Consider the following 19,609-nt stretch of genomic DNA (forward strand, 5'->3'; position numbering starts at 1 on the left):
GCTTACAAGCCACCACTGACTTCATTGTAAACATCGTCCTAGTTGGTACAAATTAATTTGAATTTAGAATTTACTATTAATTTTTCATCTGATCCATTTTCTCTGAGGTGCTGATGGACTCTTGCAAATGTATGACTTTCGAAGTATCTTCAATCAGGATGGGTTTCTTGGTACAAGTGTGCAGCCTCCCGTGCATTGCTGTTAGCCCTACCATATATGATATGCATATCCGCATACTCTTCGTTACTGTAAGGTTCCATTGTAACTGCAGTACAGCACAACTGGCACTCCTCAGACAAGTGAAGTGACTGATACCTTTTGAGACTGTGTACTGCATCCGTCCGTCCTATATGTTCTGCGTACATGGTTTGATTACAACTCCACCTCTCGGCATTGTTCAGTTTTGTAAACAAAGAGCATAGGACCGTTTCTAGTGCGCAAGGAGTAAACCATACGATATTATGAAAGTTTGCGCCATCTTTTTTGATACACTCTGCAAATCTGTTATATTTCCTTATGTCTTTTCAGTTACTCTAATTCCTTTTCCTGACAGTTAAAGCCAGCAATGGAGTCTATTTCTATTCTTTCTTGATTTTTCAATACATGTTTTTATAAACTCCTGTTTAGAGAAACAAAATTCTTGATTTGACTTCATATGTCCCTCATTTTTCTTTGTTGTCCACATCTCACGACCATGTAAAAGTATCAGAATATTCACGGTCTTCTATTTTCTTGTTAATATGCTATGACACTCGGCCAACATAAGTGCACGAATTAAAATTAAATACCCATCACCACCACATTGCCACTGTGATTACCACCACCATTATCACCATCACTACTACCACCACACCACCACAACCAAACAAGGTTTAGGCCACTAGAGCCTGTTCCATGTCTCGAAACTGATCATTAATCTCCTTTCAGACCTTCCAACAGTATGCATTGTAATGCCTTCTTAGGGATCTCGAATCCTCCTTTGTCTTAACATTGTTCTTCTATCACATATTCATTATATATGAGGTCTCGCCTACCTCATTGAATATTACACGACTACTATGAAGTAGCCAATGTGTATTATCATAATTTAATTCGAGAAAAATTCGTTCCGGCACCGGGAATCGAACCCGGGACCTCTCAGCTCTGCGCGCTGAGTGCTCTTTCCACCTGAGCTATGCCGGGACACGAATTTTTCTCGAATTAAATGATGATAATACACATTGGCTACTCCATAGTAGTCATGTAATATTCAATGAGGTAGGCGAGACCTCATATATAATGAATATGTGATGTATTAACTGTTAGCAGTTGTCACAAACTGAGATTGAATATGATCATAAAGTCATTTAAATATGCGCTCCTGCATGTATGACTTACATTGTCTAAAGTGCAGGTAGTAAGGCCGTAAAACATTACAACGAGAGGAGTTCGGCCAGCACCGTGGATCGTGTCCCGGCATAGCTCAGTTGGAAAGAGCACTCAGCGTGCAGAGCTGAGAGGTCCCGGGTTCGATTCCCGGTGCCGGAACGAATTTTTCTCGAATTAAATGATAATTGTTCTTCCATTTCGATTAGAAACCACCTGGCAATTACTTTGAGACATATAAGAGCGTTATTTCTTATATGAATGGGAATCCAACTCATTGCACAGCTTCTATATTCAAAGAAAGGGTTTTATTTCCAAGCTTTCTTTCACCTACACCAATTGCCTTCACTACAATTAAGAGTTTGGCCCACTATACCTGTTGGTCCATGGGAGATATTTTATTTTCCTCCTACCCACCACTGTGGCTGAGTCGGGCACTCCCCTATCTGCCACCTGGGCACTCAACCTCTATTGTTATAGATTACATATTCCTGTAGTCAAATATATGCCTTCAGAATTACTGATTAAAGACATTAGTTAAAAGTTCATTCAGCAAATTAAAACGATATCCTAAAATTAAAACAGATTTGGCAAAGACCACTTAGGGGATGAGAAATGTACTGATTTCTTTCAGGTTAAGATCTAGCAGAATGTTTTGGTGAGTTGGGTCCCTCAACCATCTTACAATAGGGATCAACTGAAGGATACGCATTTACTGAATCACTAGAGGATATGGAGGTTGGTGACTGAATTTTAAGGCAGGATCTTCAAAGGTGTAGAATATCAAGAGTATCTCTGCATCAAGATATGGAATCAAATCATCTTAAATGCTAAATTAGCCAGTATAAATTGATTGTATTGTTGTATGTCAAGAGTTCCTGTGGAAGGTAAACAGCAGACTCAAACATACATGCTACAAACTGTTTTCTACTCTCATGCATATTCTGTAAATATCTAGTGGGGCCAACCAAAGCTGATCTCTGACGTCAATTGATGAATTCAGGGCAGTGGCCATGAGGGGAGAGGGATGACTCTCCTGAAACTCGAAAGTTCCCCATCTCCCAGGGATTTCCGTTGAATTTAGCTTAGTTTTAAAACATTTATGATAAATTCAACTTCAAAATACATACTATAAATTAAAAAATAACGAATTGCTTTTATTAAGCCATGCACAGATCATGATGACAATAGTGGCTCTCTTCCACAGAAAATGATCTCTCTGCTTTAATAATTGTCCTAACATAAATTGAGGTGGTATACGGAAAAAAGACACATAGTCCAACATGGCATTCTGAGGAAAAAGCTTTTAAAGTTTTCAATATGTTATACTTATTGTTCTAATTTGTATATCACCGTACCTTTTACAAAAAACTGCATGGCATAATATGCATATTGCTAATATCATAATATTATATTAAAATTAAATAAAGTATGTGTCCCTTCTCCAAAGAACATACTTATTATCATTTAAAATGCAGTTTTTCAACAACATTCTTAATTTATTAAGCTCAGTAATACTGGTAAAAGTGAATTTAATCATCATGAAACATCTTTACTATCCAATTTTTGTCTTCTTCTATTAGAAAAGACTTTCGATGCTTTAAAAACTTAAAATTGTTTAACGACATGTTAAAAGTGTTAACATTTTTAAAAAAGGTTATGTACCTTAGACGGCCCATTTCGACGCCGGTGCTGCATCAACTTCAGTGTCCTATGAACTACTTTAAAAAATTGTAATACTTTTAACGTGTCGTTAAACAATTTTAAGTTTTTAAACAAAGTGTTAACATGAACCAAAATCAATGTTTTGATGCTTTGTATGATTGGTCATATTATGTTCTCCGTTCCACTTCATATAAACTTCACTGTTTGGTCGTAACACAATGTACTCTGTAGGTCTATTAATTGATCTGAAGATGGTTCCTTCGAACCGAAAATGTTTATCATTATCTTTCATTATGTAAAAATAGCATCTGTGTGTTCAATCACATTTGTATACTGATAAGTTTGATGGTTGTTACAATACATTTTGAATATTATTGTACAGCTTGTCAGACCCAACGTGGTTTTCAAATTTATAAAACTTGTGCAGGTCACAGATAACCATCCCTTCACCTTTTGTTTTTTTGTTTCCATACTAACTTCACTTTGTTGCAAAATTTAACTTCTTAACTTTTCAAACTTTTCTACATGTTTCTTACTTTCCCTCACTTCTATGTGAGACAGAATTAATACTGCACGAGCTGCTTATGCTATTATAAAGTTACTTATTATACAAATTTTCAAATAAATTATTTTTGCATATATCATTATTCGTAATCCCTTGGACTTTGTAGTTTATTATTGCAGTATTTTAAACAGTTTACAATATATTTAAGGAATTATCTGTCAGCAGTGCTCAGAATTTCTGATTTACCAAGTTGAAATCAAATTTTCAGTATATAATTTTATCTTTCATCATACACAGACCATGTGTTTTATCCACAATACATGGCACAAATCAACTTTGGCTGCTCCTCCCCAAATATACAGAATTATTTTTATATGACATTTACTGAAGGTTTATTTATATATATCTTTTTCTTTTTACACATTCTAATAAATAGTGTAATATTTAATACTGGGAAGATGTAAGTGAGATTCAGATTGCATTTCTACTTAATTCTAGCAAGAAAATATGTCACATAAAAAGCCTGTCAGCACCGTAAATCAAATCATATGGTACCTAGTGAATAGGAGGCAGATTTGATGACCTAAAAATCTACTTAAAATGATCATTAAAATGCCCTTAAACTAATGGAAAAATGACATAAAATTAAAAGAAAATGGCATTTAAATATTATTCAAAGTAGTCGCACCACAACTTCTTAAAAATTAGCCACCTTGTTTCAATAACTCTCGGAGAGAGAAGGCAACTTCCTGGAATTTGGCCAAGATAAAGGAAAAGAGCATGCAACAAAATGAAGGTTCTAAGGGAAAACTATAGATTTTAATGAGGGTTTACAATGTGTTTCAATCGGTGGTCCATGTCAGTGCCTTCATTCTCCGTCTCCTCCTTCTTGCATTCTTCACTTTTGTTAGCAGATCTTCCAGATGGGGGAGTGTGGTGCAGCTTGCATTCTTGCAATCTTTGTGTTAAAAATACTGTCCTTCCCTTCTATGGGAACACAACGTCCTGTCCAGGATACGGTGAAAGTTTCTCCTCTTCCAAACATAAATTCTAAAGACACCCTCGTACTGATAAAAGAACAGTAGAGGTCAAAGCCCTCACTTAAACTAAGCTGTTGTCAAGCATTTTATATTACGTCCGTTGTGTGAGGTGAAGCCTTCAGTGGAATGAGGGATGGTCTTTACAGTTTCTTTCAAATTATAAAACTCAAACTTCACTGTTATTCATTTATTCAGTAGGTAATTACTACTGACCTATTTGCTTAGAAAAAGATTTAACAGACCTATCGGTAAAGAAGAAAGTAAATGCATTCCAAATGATCTAAAAGTTCTTCAAAGTATTAAAAATTACCAAAAAAAAAAAAATGCCAAAAAAAAAAAAAATATAAAAATGACCTCTTAGTTAAAAAACGTCGAAAAATGCAATAAATGCAATATAATAAATTAATTTTTTACGTTGATATTAACGTAGAAAGGATTTTTATATTAATAGGCATCATCCTAATGTGAAAATTAAGAAGATGACTTTTCATCAACATCCGCCTCCTACTAATGAATATAACTCAACATATTTACTTTATATTGTGAAGAGAAACTTTTAAAAGGAAAATAAGTTTAAAGTTTAGTTAGTAAAGGAATAGTTATTTAACAAATAACTACAGAAAGTATCTCAAATAAAGTGGTATATTTACCGGATCTTTCAAAGCTTTTTCTGCACTTTCCCCGTATCTGTTTTTAAGACAGGGGCCACAAAACTGTCCTCGAACACCTATACAATTACCCGAACGACACATAGTTTTGGTGTCCAAGGTCTTCTGTCTGTAAGTAAACATAATAAGTAAATATACAATTATATTAAAGCTATTTTTGTTTTTTTATCATTAGGATTCTCAAACATAATACATATTCAGCTGTAAAAGTAACAAGCAATATTTTCCTACCTGCATTGATGACAACATGTGCCACGTTCTGATGAATAAGTTTTGCCTCCAGTTTTTTGAGCAACATTTCTTAAGTGTTCTTCTGTTATCTCCTCAGGTGGCAGAACAATTGCCATATCTGTTACACGTTTAACAACTCGTCTCTCTTGTGAATGTTCTTTATCCAGATCCTATAGAAATGAGAAATATTCCAGTTATTTGTGTGTTTAAATACTTCACAATGGCTGGACAGGCAGTTCCCAGCCACTGGATCAGCTGACAAGGACTCATCAATTGGCCACCCTGCTCCCAAGATCTCAGACACCTTGATTTTTACATCTGAGGTCATCTCAAGTAGCAGACCTACTAGAAGAAAATCCGGAACTTGCACTATCTGCAGGCCTGCATCATCGACACCTGCGATCATGTGATGCTGGACATGTTGCAGCATTTGCTTCAGAACTAGATGGAATGCATTGACCTGTGCATTATTCTCGAAGACTGCCATGTTGGGCACATTATGTGACACTTCTCTATATTGAACTGACGTAACTATATATGAAGACTTTTTGTAGAAATAAAGTATAATTTTAAAACTAAATTAAATTTCATGAAATAATTATAATGATGTGAAGATATGCGATGGATTAGTGGATTTAATTGACTGTCAGAAGGAATCTCTGAAGAGTGAGAAAGAAAAAAAAACATTGAACAGCTTCTGTTGGAAGTATGTAATTTGCAGCAGGCACATTAGGTACCTCTCAGCAAAATTAATAGTCACTTCTCGCCCAAAGTTGAATTTTAATGCTACATAACCCAGTTGTTGAAAAGAGTTGTTAAATAGGACAATACTAAATATAACGGATATCTATAATATCAGTGGTGTATTTCTAAATAGAAAAGTGCACTGGCTCTGGGATTTAGGTAGTATCGGTAGTAATTGTTTTTGTCATCATCACATCTTTTCTTCTTAATAATAATTATCATCTTTATTGATGAAAAAATCTGTTAAATTGAATGTATGTAAGTTTATTTCCTCAAATACGAATGTTCTAATTGTTTATTTTAATCTCTTAACCCTATTCATTGCCCAGCCCTGGACTAGAGCATCAGCTTTACATGCTGGTAACCTGGGTTTGATTCCCAGTGAAATTTGTGGTGTACAAAGATTGTACTTGGTAGTAGGTTTTCACAGGGTACTCCTGTTTCTCCTACCAACATTCCACAATTGCTCCATTAATCATCGTGCAGTGCTATGTTGTTGTTGTTTTCTAATGTCAGGCGTTTGGCAATAAAGTCTTTTGACCTCTTGCACTCCAATGTTTTTCAAAGATATTGTCATGGTCAGCCACTGAAGCACAGATTTTGAGCTGTTCCGAATCCATTTCTTGATTTGAATTGCACAATGGGCAGTTAGGGGACTAATATATTCCAATTCTATGCAGGTGCTTGGCCAAACAGTCATGGCCTGTTGCCAATTTAAATGTGTTACAGATGATTTGCGTGGTAAATTGGCAATTAACTGTGGATTATGATGCAGAGAGTTCCATTTTTTCCCTTGAGATTGTGTTATCAAATTTTGTTTGTTGAAGTCTAAGTATGTAGATTTAATAAATCTTTTCATAGAGTAATACGTAGATTTAGTAACAGGTCTGTGAGTAGCAGTGCTGCCCTTCTTTGCTAAAGCATCCGCATTCTCATTTCCTAGGATTCCACAATGGGATGGTATCCATTGGAATACAATTCTTTTATAGAGTGTTATTGAGTAAGCATTTTAGTTACTTCTGCTGTATTTGCAGTGCTATGTAATTCACTTCCCATGGTGCACCAAGGTCAACACTTATCAGCTAAAATAACTTGAGCTTCGATGTGTCACCTGCACATGCTTGGGTGAATGACGGAAATCAAGTACGCACCCCTGGGAGAGGGGAGGAAGTATTACTTGAAGATGTTTAATTTAGAAAATCTCTTGAGTGTAGGTATCCAAAAAGATTAATGTAATTGACTGTTCAGAGGAAACATTTTTCTACACAAGGAGAATGAAAGGGCTGAGAACACTGACATTGCCTCGACATGCTTGAAATCAGATTTTCAATGTCTTCTTGCAGAAGATTATCCCAAACCTGAATTAGAACAGTCTGGAAGTCTGAAATGTTATCTACTTAGTATATTCTCCATACATGGTATTACAGCCCTATGAAGTTCATCCCATGCATGTTCTATGGGATTAAGATCCGGAGACTGACATTGTGAGCAGGCCAAGGCAGTATAGAAATCTTTTCTTGCTGAAACCATTCACAAACTGCTTGAGCAGTATGACCGTGGGCATTGCCATGCATAAGAATAAAATGTTCTCCCAAGGGAATAGCAACTGGTCTCAAGGCTTCTATACACTCAATAGGTTATCTCATTTTTCATTAGCCAATCAAATGGCTAGTTGGCTGATGAAGCGCGAAGAGTCCATGCTCATTGGTCCTTCTCTGGTGGTTGCAGTTAGGGCACAAATGCAGGTATATTATACTATACTATATTTCGGGTCTCTGCATATACATCTCACATCGTAATTATGTATGAAGTATGGTACAATATTCTATACTCTCAGGACTCAGGGGAGTATATGTATTTCTCTATTTAAGCCACACAAATTATGACTTAATAGGCATGAACTGGATGTCAAAATATTAGTTGTTTGATAGCCAGCAGTGATTTTCATAACAATTTGTTGACAATTAAATGAAGTTCTTTTAATGAAGAATAATGTGACCGAATAATGTACTAAAATTTAAAGAGGGCCAAGATGGTGGTGTTTTTGTTTATGTATGTTTATAAAAATCTAACATTGAATGATTTTGATATCTCATTCTAAAGTTCGGAAAAAGGAGCATTAACCGGTAGTAAAATGTCAGCTACACATTCATTTACAATAATCATTATAACTGAACAATTGTCACTGGAGGCTTTTATGATTAACCCACTGAATATGCCATAAGGACAAAATGTCATAAATCGTTAATATAAAATCAATACGAGAATTATAGTGAAAAAACATCACTGGTATCAGTTGCTAACCCTCTACCCCTTTGGTATAAGTAGCATGATTATTTTGTTACTTGTAAGTTATGCACGACCCAGCAGAGATTACAAAATGAAAGAAAATAATCTGAAGGTTAACATAGATGAACCTAACCTAATTATTATGCAAAGCTAGTATTAATGTAGGCTACTTATATAGGCCTACATGATTTATTTAAACTTACCTGTAGGTTTTAACATTCTCGGTTGTTTCGGTTTTATTTTCATTAATGCTGCTCGAAAATCAGGAACAAAATCGTCGTCTTTAAAATGATCAGAGCATACTCTGCATGTATCAGAACAGAATTTATCCTGTCTTTTGCACGCAATTACTCATTTTTTTTCTAATTCCTAATTCTTTAGGAATGGTAAGGAAAGACAACTCTTTATTTTTATCATTAGAATTGTTGCATACCGCAACAGCACACCTTTGACCTAGTATAATTCATTTAAAACAACATAAATAAGAAAAAACACGAAATACTGCTTTGAAGCATTTGAGCGTTTAGCAATCTTGTGATGTCAGAATCACTCTCCTTTCCCCATCGATCCCTCACCATCAAGCTCGATACTAATGCAACCTATGAGAAGTTTAGAAGCCTTGAACTGGTCTCACAATTGGTTGCAGAACAGAATTTAAACACACATTATGATTCATTGTCCCTTCCAGGAAAACTAGCCATGTTCTTCTGTCCATCATTACTCCTGCCAACACCATGACTAAACCAGCTCAGTAGCTATGGATTTCCTGAACATAAAGTCTTTCTGCTGACCCAGGTTGATGCCAAACCCTGATACACTTTTCATTGAAGTGAAAGCAGAATCTAGACTCATCAGAAAACAAAACATGAGCCCATTTCTTCATAACCCCAATTGACATGTTCTTGTGCCCATGTTAGACACACTGTTCGATTCTTTCTCTGAAAGGCTGATACTCTAAGAGGGCGTCGAGAGAAGAGTGATGCTTCATGAAGTCAGTTTCTCATAGTCTGGTCACTTACAACAACTCCTGGAGGACAGATACAACTTGCCTGGCAGTGAAAGTCCGCTGATGCTTAGTGTAAAAACCAGAAATCGGTCCTGCCATGCTGTTGTTTTCCTTCCTCAGCCTTGATAATATTCCTTAACCTCACCTGTGACTTGATAACATAGTCATAATCGGTTAATAGCACTCCATGATGTGTTCAATACTCGAGTAACATAGCCTGGCTTTGACCACCATCTATCATTACAACAGCTCTGATCATTTCAGAAGTTGCATGATTAAATTAAATGACTTCGTAAGATTATAGGAAGAAAACAAGAAGATATCTTAAAAATGTTACATTGAAGAACCAAACAAAAATCTTTAACAGGATAAAATGTATAAAATAAACAATTAATTGTTCAAAATGTTATCACGGAAATTCCACGGAGTAAGTATTGACTGATGTCATTAACAGAAATGTAGCATAAAATACACAAGAAATGTGGTACAAATTATAATTCTTTGGTCAGCGGGAAAAGGCACATAAGTAAAAAAAGTCGATTTTTCTGTTGTACTTAATCACATAAGTCTAATATTTTTTCTAATTTTTTAAATAATAAATTTTCTTGTATTTTAAATTGAAAAGGGTTTTACTTTAACATACATGAATTTCATTATTATACTTATATTCAGTTAAGAGTAAATTAAAAAGAAAGTCTCTCCTGAAAAATTATTATTTTTTTACTTATGTGCCTTTTCCCGCTGACCAAAGAATTGTCTCAGACTTTTTTGAGCAGTGTATTCCAGTTTCCTTTGCCATTCAAATGTTTCCATTATCGCCATGATATCTCAAAACTGAGAAAAGTCTCTCTAAATTGAAAGAATCACATCTAGACAACTGCCTTACACATACTTATGTTGCTGCTCTGTGTTTCTTATATATATAAAAATGGTCTCAAGAAATAAAGAAATAATATTTTTCTGTATTATTTACAATTTCTACAGCATATAAATTTGTAACAACGTGATGGCCGAAAGAACAGAAAAAAGTAAAGTTTCACGAAATTACTTATCAAACTGAAAAATATCTTTGTAATGTATCTCTACTTACATTGAAGGAAGTATGAAAAACGAAATGCAGTTCATTAAATAAACACACATATACACATTCATTCACTCACTCCTAAATAGAAATTAATTGCACACAGAAGAAAAGTATATCAGTACCGATGGAATCATAATTACAATTCGTTATGTTACTTTATAAATTAAGATGCAACTTAAACATGTATTACCTCATCTTCCTCCCCTTCCCACACGTCAATAACTTCATTTCGGTTAACATCTACTCTGTATTTTACTTGAGAAGGAAAACACACAACAAGTCTGTTTTTTGGGTCATAATTTTCATCATCATAATCGTAGTCAGAATCATCTTCAGATTCATCTTCTGAATCACACCTATAATCTGCATCATCCTCTCTGCAAAAAAAAATAAATAAATAAAATCCTTGAAAACTGTTTCTCAATATGCAGGCACCACAGAATCAAACTGAACCAATTAATATCTATCTCTGTGTGTGGGAGAGAGAGAGAAAGGTATCACATTAGAGGAAGTAATACAATGCACAGAATCAACATGAGAAAGAGATCTATAATCCATAACAATATCACTTAATTCATGGGCTGTGGCAAAACTTGCAGGAATAAATTAACTATCATGTAGCTAGAATAAAATGGTAAAAAAAAAAAAAAAAAACAATTACAAAACTTTTTACATTCTTTGATGCTGACATTCTGATCAACAGCACTTAACAAATTAGCCAGTTAATTCTGCCAGTCAATAATGCCTTACAAAAAACGCACGCATACACGAGGTGCAGTCATATGCAGTCAGACTGAATTTTTCATGCAAGAATAAATCATTAGTTCCACAATGGTATTAATTGGCTATAGTACCGCTCTGGTGGGGTAGGCTGATGTGTGGAATACTGCTGTTCTGTGTGAACTGAGCAACATCAGTTGAATACCCCCCACCCCCAGAATAAGGGTCTAAGTACATAGGGAAACCATGCACCATAAACCCTTATTCCGGGGGGGGGGGGGGGATTCAGTTGTTTTGAATGCAGGCTATATGCGATTTTCGCCATGGCCCATTTTCGTCTTCAAAACCCAACCATGCTTTAAAAATAAGCATTTATTGTTTTGATAGGTTTCATTTACTTAAAGGGACAGACTAAAATGTTTAGTCAGTTGTCTCCAGTCTTTTCCATTGGATTTTTGTAACAGAAATTGGATCCCCACTTAACATAAAGAAACTATTGTGTCGCCACCTTTTTCGTAGAATATAGAAAAGACAAGTGGAAAAAATGTGTTGATCATGTTAAAAATAACGAAGAACAATATTCTTCTAGTGCTAATGTAATAGACAGTGACACTGACGGAATAATTTTGTTAGGAGAATGTTTAACTGATAGCAGTGATGCATCAGATGACTTGTCAATCAATAGCGACAATGCTTCAGATTAATGGAGGGAAACTTCGACTCTGCCTCCAGCGCAGTGGTGAGGTTTAGTAACTTCCCTTAGCAGAGTTTTGCCAGTTGTTAACCTATACATGCCTATATCAGGAGTAAAAACGTGTAATTTTGTTGTCAAAGGAAAACCAAAAGAGATTGCTAGCCATGAAGTTACTAATGCAGTGCAACCTGTGTATTTGTGCTGGAGAGCTTGTAGACACAGTGGGTAGAAGGGAAAAGATAATTAGTTTCTATGCGAACACAAAGTGAGATTCACTGGTCTCGTGACGTCATGAACCTTCTCTCGTATGAAATAGCACACTCCCACGATATTGGAGAGATAAATAAAGTGCGTGAATGGCAAGGAAAAAATGCACACTGTCCAAATTTCCTTATGTATTATTGTTTAAAATAAAGAAAACTCGCACAGTTTGAAATACATTCACCTCTGGATATAGTGAACTCGGTTACAGTAAACAATCGGCTATAGTGAACCTAAATCATTGGTCCTGATCCACAAACATTAAAACGTACATTAATATTTCCAGGAAGCTTTACCTGAAAGATTAGATTTGCATATTAATATTTCCGTTTATAGTAGACCCTCACTTCAGTTATAGTGAACTTTGTATTCCGACAAATTATTATTTGAAGTCAGACCTTTTTGTATAATATTTAAAGAATGTGTTGAGAACAACATTCTAAATTTCTTACTCCTTTAGTCAAAGGACAAAGGTAGGATTAGTGATTCCTAGACAATGAGCTGTACTGTAAATCCAGGCAACTCGTGACGACCTTGCCTCACTCCACTACCGAAGGGTTGACATTCTGTTCTTAGGCACTCTACTCTACTGTTATTCCTAATCCTCCATCGTCAAAGGGTTGCCTTTTGTTCTCAGAAACATTTCTATCATAACAGATAGCATCGAAACAACGGAAAATAAAATTGCCTTCTTTTATTAAAAGGAGACGGCATTATGTCCAGAGCATAAATGAAGGTAAGATTCCGATGGCTTTCTCAAACTCCATCAACCCTCTCCCAGTTTCCATTAAGTGACCCAGGAAATTCCAAGGCTGAGTACGCAGTCACACCATAACAGTCATTTCTATGTCGAAGCATAAAGTGTTTTTTTTTGAGGGGGGGGGGAGATAAGGCGAATATTATAAGTGACATTGAACATGGTCTTTCGTAAGCAGACTTGGGCCAACAGCATAGTTTAAGTAAATCAACTGTGAGTAACAGTATACAGTGTGATTCATTCCACAAAAATTAAATATTTTATTTTCTTGTTCACAATTTCATTCATTTCTGTCATTTGAGGTTAGGAAAGAGACACTACGGGTATAGTGAACTTCGGATATAGTGAATGAAATATTCAAGTCCGCAGAGGTTCACTATATCCAGAGTTAACTGTATAAAGTTTTTCTTTCTTTTCTTTCCTTTTTTTTTCAAAATTAACTGTGTTGCAGTACCCCAACACATATGGAGCAGTGCCACTGTTTACAACTTAATATTTTATTGCATTATAAGTTAAATATAGAACATGAAGATGGAATATATTTTAATATATACACATCCTACGTAAAAGTGCTATAAAAATAGTCACAATCAAATATGTGAAGCACATTCCTCTCTTCAATGTGAGGGTGAAATATGTTCATTATTACAGTACGGTATTTCAAAATCATTAAGAAAATCACACATTATAATCACTATGACTACTATTACTGGAGAAAGAACCACTCAACACAACATGAATATTTACTGTTCGATTCCACCACCTATACCATAAAATCATCTGGTCTCTGATGAATAAGTACACTGTCATGGAATATATAAGTATTATCATGATAAGAAAAAAACTGACCACAACACCCATCCAGAACCGTGATATGCCAAACTTAAGCCCATTCACCACAAAGTGTCGAAGTCCCATCACACACACTCCCACTAGACCCAATGCAAAGAGCGAAAGTAAACCTATAATAATGAGACATGTTCGAACATGTGGCCAATTCCTAGGATGCCGCATCCAGATACATAAAGAATGACACAGTCCGTAACGTCTTGTCTCAATTGTTGTATAGCGATACTTGCACAGCTCACAATAATTACGTTCTGTTTGATTCAGCCATTTATCCAAACACGAAATATGTACATATGCCAAAGTTCCTTTACAGTTACAAGGTGATATTATAGGTTCTGGCCCCTCGTTTAATTGACATATTCGACAAACATATGACTCAACACTAGGCAAGGTATGTTTAGATTCTGCCTGGTCTGCAAAATTTGTTTCAGGAATCACTTCAATTTTATCGGGATCCGAATCTCCCTCAGCCTTTGTATTTACTTTTCTTCTATTAGCACTAGCTACCACAGAATCTAGCAAATTGGATTCAATTTCTGTGAAGGAAATAATGTCTTCTGCTAACTCCACATTTTGGTTAATTTCCACTGTTTCTGAATCTTGTCTAGGTGTTGATGAGGAAGTAAGTACATTTGGAGAAGTCAGTTGGTTATCTTTTGAAATGTGATCTTTACTCATTACCTTAGCTTTACAAATGAACTGTTTTACTTATATTAATTCCTAAAACAATCACATTACAATGATCACTAAAACAAATACATTTCATCGCATTCCTGTTAGATAAAAAGGACATTCAAAGTTTAAAGCTAATGAAAACAAAGAAGCTTGCAGAAATCATAAACCATGTAACAATGAATTTCTGCATCCTCTTTTGTTTCAAACCAACCATGGCCAACTATGACGACCTATTTGACTTATATTCATGAACTTCATAAATCACGTTTATGCTGGCTATGTACTATGTATATAGACTAATTTTTAAGTCTAATATGAGTGGGTTTTTACTACAAACTATTTAATTTATGTGAGGTAGTATCACATTAAAGTAATTGCAATGTAACGTCCTTTGGCAACTTTTTTATAGATTGCAGTATTCCTATTTCCAGATAATTTGTTCAATAAAAAAATTTACGGAAAATGAGCCATAAAAAAGGAACATCTGCAATGTCTTTAAAGTGACATGGTAACACAGTGGATACAATTACCAAGGACTTAAATTTATAACACCTTTAATCATATGTACTGTAAATTTATACCCTAGAATAATTTTACAACATACAAACTCATTAAGAAAATAGTTTCTTACATTATTACAGTACCACGACTGAAATATAAATTTAGGGAGCACTCTACATAGTTCCCTTTTCAACTAATAGCAGTATTTATCTCAGACATAAAACTACATTAACTTCCTTTAACTATAGTATTAGCAAACTGATCAAATGATCATGAAGTGATTCGTGAATAATATTTGATATTAATTAATATAGTGATTAATGACATGAGCACATGACTAATGAGGATTATGTAAGTAAGCCCAATTATAATTTAATTACAAAATAAATTCAATGAAAGAATAACATAATTCCATTTTTATCATTAATTCATTACATTTATTACTTGAATAAATTTATGAGAAAATTGTGAATTTCACTGAAAATCAACACTTTTCTTGGTGCATATTTCTCAATTTTTAGAGCATATTTTCAACGTTTTTACTGCATAAATGCATGCATATATTCAATAGTTTCAGTGCATATAAATCCGCCCTCTATTGATAAGACATCTTGCAGCGCAGTGGACAAACTTTGCAAAACTGCCTACTGTAATAACTAAGTTGGGAACTCTGGACCTACCACTTGTTGATTCTCTTGGAATTATTGATGATGTTCAAATGTCATTAGAATCTGCTTATGTGGATGAAGGTACGTCACCTTTCAACAAACTGGACAAAGTCATTAATGGAAATCCCAATTATAAAAAAAAAAAAAACTAATTTCTGGTAAAAATGTTGAAAACATAATTTGCCTCACTTCGTCTCAAATTTTATAATTTAAATTTGCACGTCACTTCTTTTGACATAGGAAGGTTATTTTCTAGGTACAAAAACATTTTGACAGATAAATGTATGAACTTGACTTCACTACTTAAAATTTGGAAAGGCTATTAACAGTACATGGTGCCATTCCAAAATAAATAAAATTAAGTTTCAATTTTGACAGTGCATATTTTTAGTGTTTTTTTCCTTCATTGTGCATATTTGGTTATTTGAGAGTGCATGAATGCATACATATTTTACGATTTGATGGTGCATAAAAATTCTGTCCCTAGTTTGACTGTTATGACTAGAGACGAAAATTCCATGCATATGCATGTTTTTATAGGAACATATGACATAGCTCAAACTTAGTACTTATCCAGTTCATTATTTTCCGGTTCCAAATATGTGTACTTTCTCCATGCATATTTGCATGTTTTGGCCTTTTTGAAGATGAAAACATGCATAATGCATATTTAAGCAATTTTTAGCTTAATAATGCATATAATATACATTATATTCAGTTTAAATGCATGTTTTAATGGTTTTGAGTGGACACCTCAGTTTCTCGATTTCTATGTCCCTTATTTTAGCTTCAGGAATCAGGAGTGAAGAAGGAAAAGAAAGAAAAAACCAAATAACAGAAAAAGGTTCATTCAAGTTTACACCCATAACTTCTTGCGATGTAGAGAGGTCATTCTCTGCCTACAAAAACATATTGACTGACAAGCGCAGGAACCTCATAGAAACTAATTTATAAATGTTGGTAGTTGTTAACTGTGCAAAAAAAGTGAAGTGAAATAAGAAATTTGGAACAAAAATAAAAGTGCATATTTTAATGTATTTTCTGCTTGATCGTGCATGTTTCATAGTTTGATAGTGCATGAATGAATGCATATTTTGAGATTTTATAGTGCATGAAATTCTCGTCTCTAGTTACGACATTGCATCACGAAATGGTGTTTTCGAGTCTCGTGGCTTTTCTTTTTTAATTTTATGGAGTTTTACTTGTATTTTTACCTACAAATATAAAGTTTCTCCTATTTTCGAATTGTCTACATATTATGAGATTATATATTTTCCATTAAATAGCCAATTTTTTATGGAAAATAAAGATTAGAAGTTATGTGTCGTACTTCTATGATACCTACACATAAAAAATTTTTTATCCCTAATGGAAAGGATTCCAAGTAAAATTACTGACCAGCTGTCTCTCATTCCAGCGTGGTCTCTATTCTGTGGATAATAACTCTTCAGGTCAATAAGTATATAATTTTAAACTCCAGATATCTCTGGAGATGTCTTATAAAACTACAGAATCCCGTGACAAATAAAGCAGAAAAAAAAATGGGAAATGTGAGATAGACATAAAAAGCTGCCATGTATTTGGGACTAGATCGTGAATAAGTTCTCGAAAGAAAAATAAACCGAAGATTGTAGAAGTGATTTCAGCTACATAATACACATCACTATTTTCTTCCGAATACGATAATTCATCACTGTTGTGACTACTGTTAAGCGTTTCTTAAAATAACTTAATCACTTATGGCTTAAGCGAACCACAATGCAAATCGTAGGCTACCTTTCTACCGGCACTTACTGTTTTAGTCTTGTAGATCGTCTGATTCTAACAGATCTTCGTATTCGATTTAAAGGAAGAGGAGAATATGAACTTCTTTGCTTTGAAGCTGAATGTCGCTGAGCAGATTTTGTATTGGATGACTCGAGAGATTTCTTGATTGGTTCACTAAGATCTCTCAGCTCTTTGAAGAGGGTGGAAAACTGAAAATAGAAAAAAAGATGCTTATACCACATCACAATCTTCTAAAAAATAATCAGCATCGTGTGACGAACAATTAGTCAGATGAACCTTATAAAAGACAAATTCAGATCGTCATTAGAAATAAACATTTTATCTCATTGGATTATGTATAATATGAATGGACCTACAGTAAAGGAATTTGATCCTGCAAGGCCTGTGAAGCAGTGGTTTTTAGTAGCAAGATCACAAGGCTCATCCATGGCCACAAACAACCATGCAAGAAATAGTATATCATTATTATATAAGACTGTAAGTCCACATTGAATATTTTTTTGCAATTTGTAAAATGTAGATTGCACTAGTAATCGTTTAAAGTCAAATAACATTTCATAATTATTATTACTAATTATAAATCAATAACTAAAATAATTACTTAAATCCTCTAAAATTGGGAAATAAAAAATACATAATAAACTAAATACCAAACCACGAAAAAAATATATAAATAAAAACCGAAAATCTCCATACAATTTAACCAACTCATCAACTTTTTACTTTATGCCCAATATGGCGTTGTTCGCAGAAGAGGAGATGATACCACCACAGTCTAGTATATACAGTCACGAAGCTCAATACGTAATAAATATGCATACATAGATAGTTGCTAACCACTAGGACCGCTACTATCGCCTCATTACAGACAATGCGAAATAGTACCGGCACAGTCTATTGTTCCTAGCACCCTCACAACTCAAGCTTCATGACTATATATACTAGACTGTGATGATACTAAAGAGTACCGGTATGCTACTAGAGATAGATAACAGCTGTGAGCAGGGGATGATAAATGCAAATATTATGAAGACTATAGTTGTGAAATAATTCTTCTTGGGTTCTCAGCCAGGTGAGTTGGATTGTTGCTACCAAGTTTTCGATTACTAGCTCTGACATCATCTTCCGGGATTGAAGATGGCAGAGCTAGTCATCGAAAGCTTGAAAGCAACAATCCAACTCACCTGGCTGAGAACCCAAGAATTATTCCATATCCAACACTGGGAAAGCCTCAAGTCTTACAAGACATGGTTATAAGAAGAAAAATAAAGAAGGTAAACATGCGAATTCGAAATGAGCCAGTAGAACAAGTGGACAGCTTCAAATACTTGAGGTATACTGGAAGTAGTAACATGAGCTACTGCCAGGAAGTCAGGAGGAGAGTAGCAATCGCAAACGATGCTTTAAATAGAAAAAGGAGCATCTTCTGCGGACCTCTGGAAGAAAATTTAAGAAAGAGACTAGTGAAATGCTTTGTGTGAAGTGTGGCATTTGAATGGGAAAGGAACGTGGACATTATGAAGAAGTAAAGAGAAATGACTGAAAGCATTTGAAATGTGGATATGGAGAAGAATGAGAGATGAAAGAATAATCCTGAAACTAATTAGGAAGAGAAAAAAAAATTGGCTGGGTCAGTGGGTCATTGGCTAAGGAAAAAAATGCTGCTAAGTGGAGAATTAGGTACAGCACTTATAACTGTTTCGTTACGATGAGAGTCAACTGTAACTAAGTACATGATGTCGCCAACACATGGGCACAATGTTTACCTGTGACATCGTTGCCAGTAGAAATTTCCTATCTTTTCTCTCTCCCTTCATCGTTCTTAATGAGGAGATATATTAGTGTCAATCAGACGCACCGTTAGTGTTAAAATTAGAGTTTGATAAGGGTATATATTAGTGAAATGTAGGTCCACTATCAGTGACAAGGTTAGGTAAGGTTCGGTGAGGAGATATATTAATGACAAGTGCTTCGCGAAAAAAAGACACAAGTGAATGTTACGTCCATTATTCCTTTGATATAGTATTTTCGTTCCTAAAAGCAGTCGATTTCAATTATATTCCCTCAACCACATCATATTTCTCCTTCATTTTGCTGTG

At 34.7% G+C, this 19,609-nt stretch overlaps 1 protein-coding gene and 1 non-coding gene across 3 annotated transcripts in view; one reads left to right on the forward strand and one right to left on the reverse strand.

Moving 5' to 3' along the window:
- LOC138716434 (cell division cycle-associated protein 7-like) overlaps positions 1-19,609 on the reverse strand; it is a 34,096-nt gene that overhangs the window by 3,890 nt on the left and 10,597 nt on the right. For both annotated transcript variants that reach the window (XM_069849524.1, XM_069849523.1), the window contains exons 2-5: positions 17,517-17,698; positions 10,788-10,974; positions 5,475-5,644; positions 5,226-5,352 (exon numbers count right to left, since the gene is read on the reverse strand). In XM_069849524.1, the coding sequence (XP_069705625.1) occupies positions 5,226-5,352; positions 5,475-5,644; positions 10,788-10,974; positions 17,517-17,698 (666 nt within the window). The remainder of the gene's footprint in view (positions 1-5,225; positions 5,353-5,474; positions 5,645-10,787; positions 10,975-17,516; positions 17,699-19,609) is intronic.
- On the forward strand, positions 1,451-1,527 carry TRNAC-GCA (transfer RNA cysteine (anticodon GCA)). Its single transcript has one exon. It is a non-coding gene; the product is annotated as a tRNA-Cys (tRNA).

This window comes from Periplaneta americana, chromosome 16 (assembly GCF_040183065.1).
Source record: "Periplaneta americana isolate PAMFEO1 chromosome 16, P.americana_PAMFEO1_priV1, whole genome shotgun sequence".
Lineage (NCBI taxonomy): Eukaryota > Metazoa > Arthropoda > Insecta > Blattodea > Blattidae > Periplaneta > Periplaneta americana.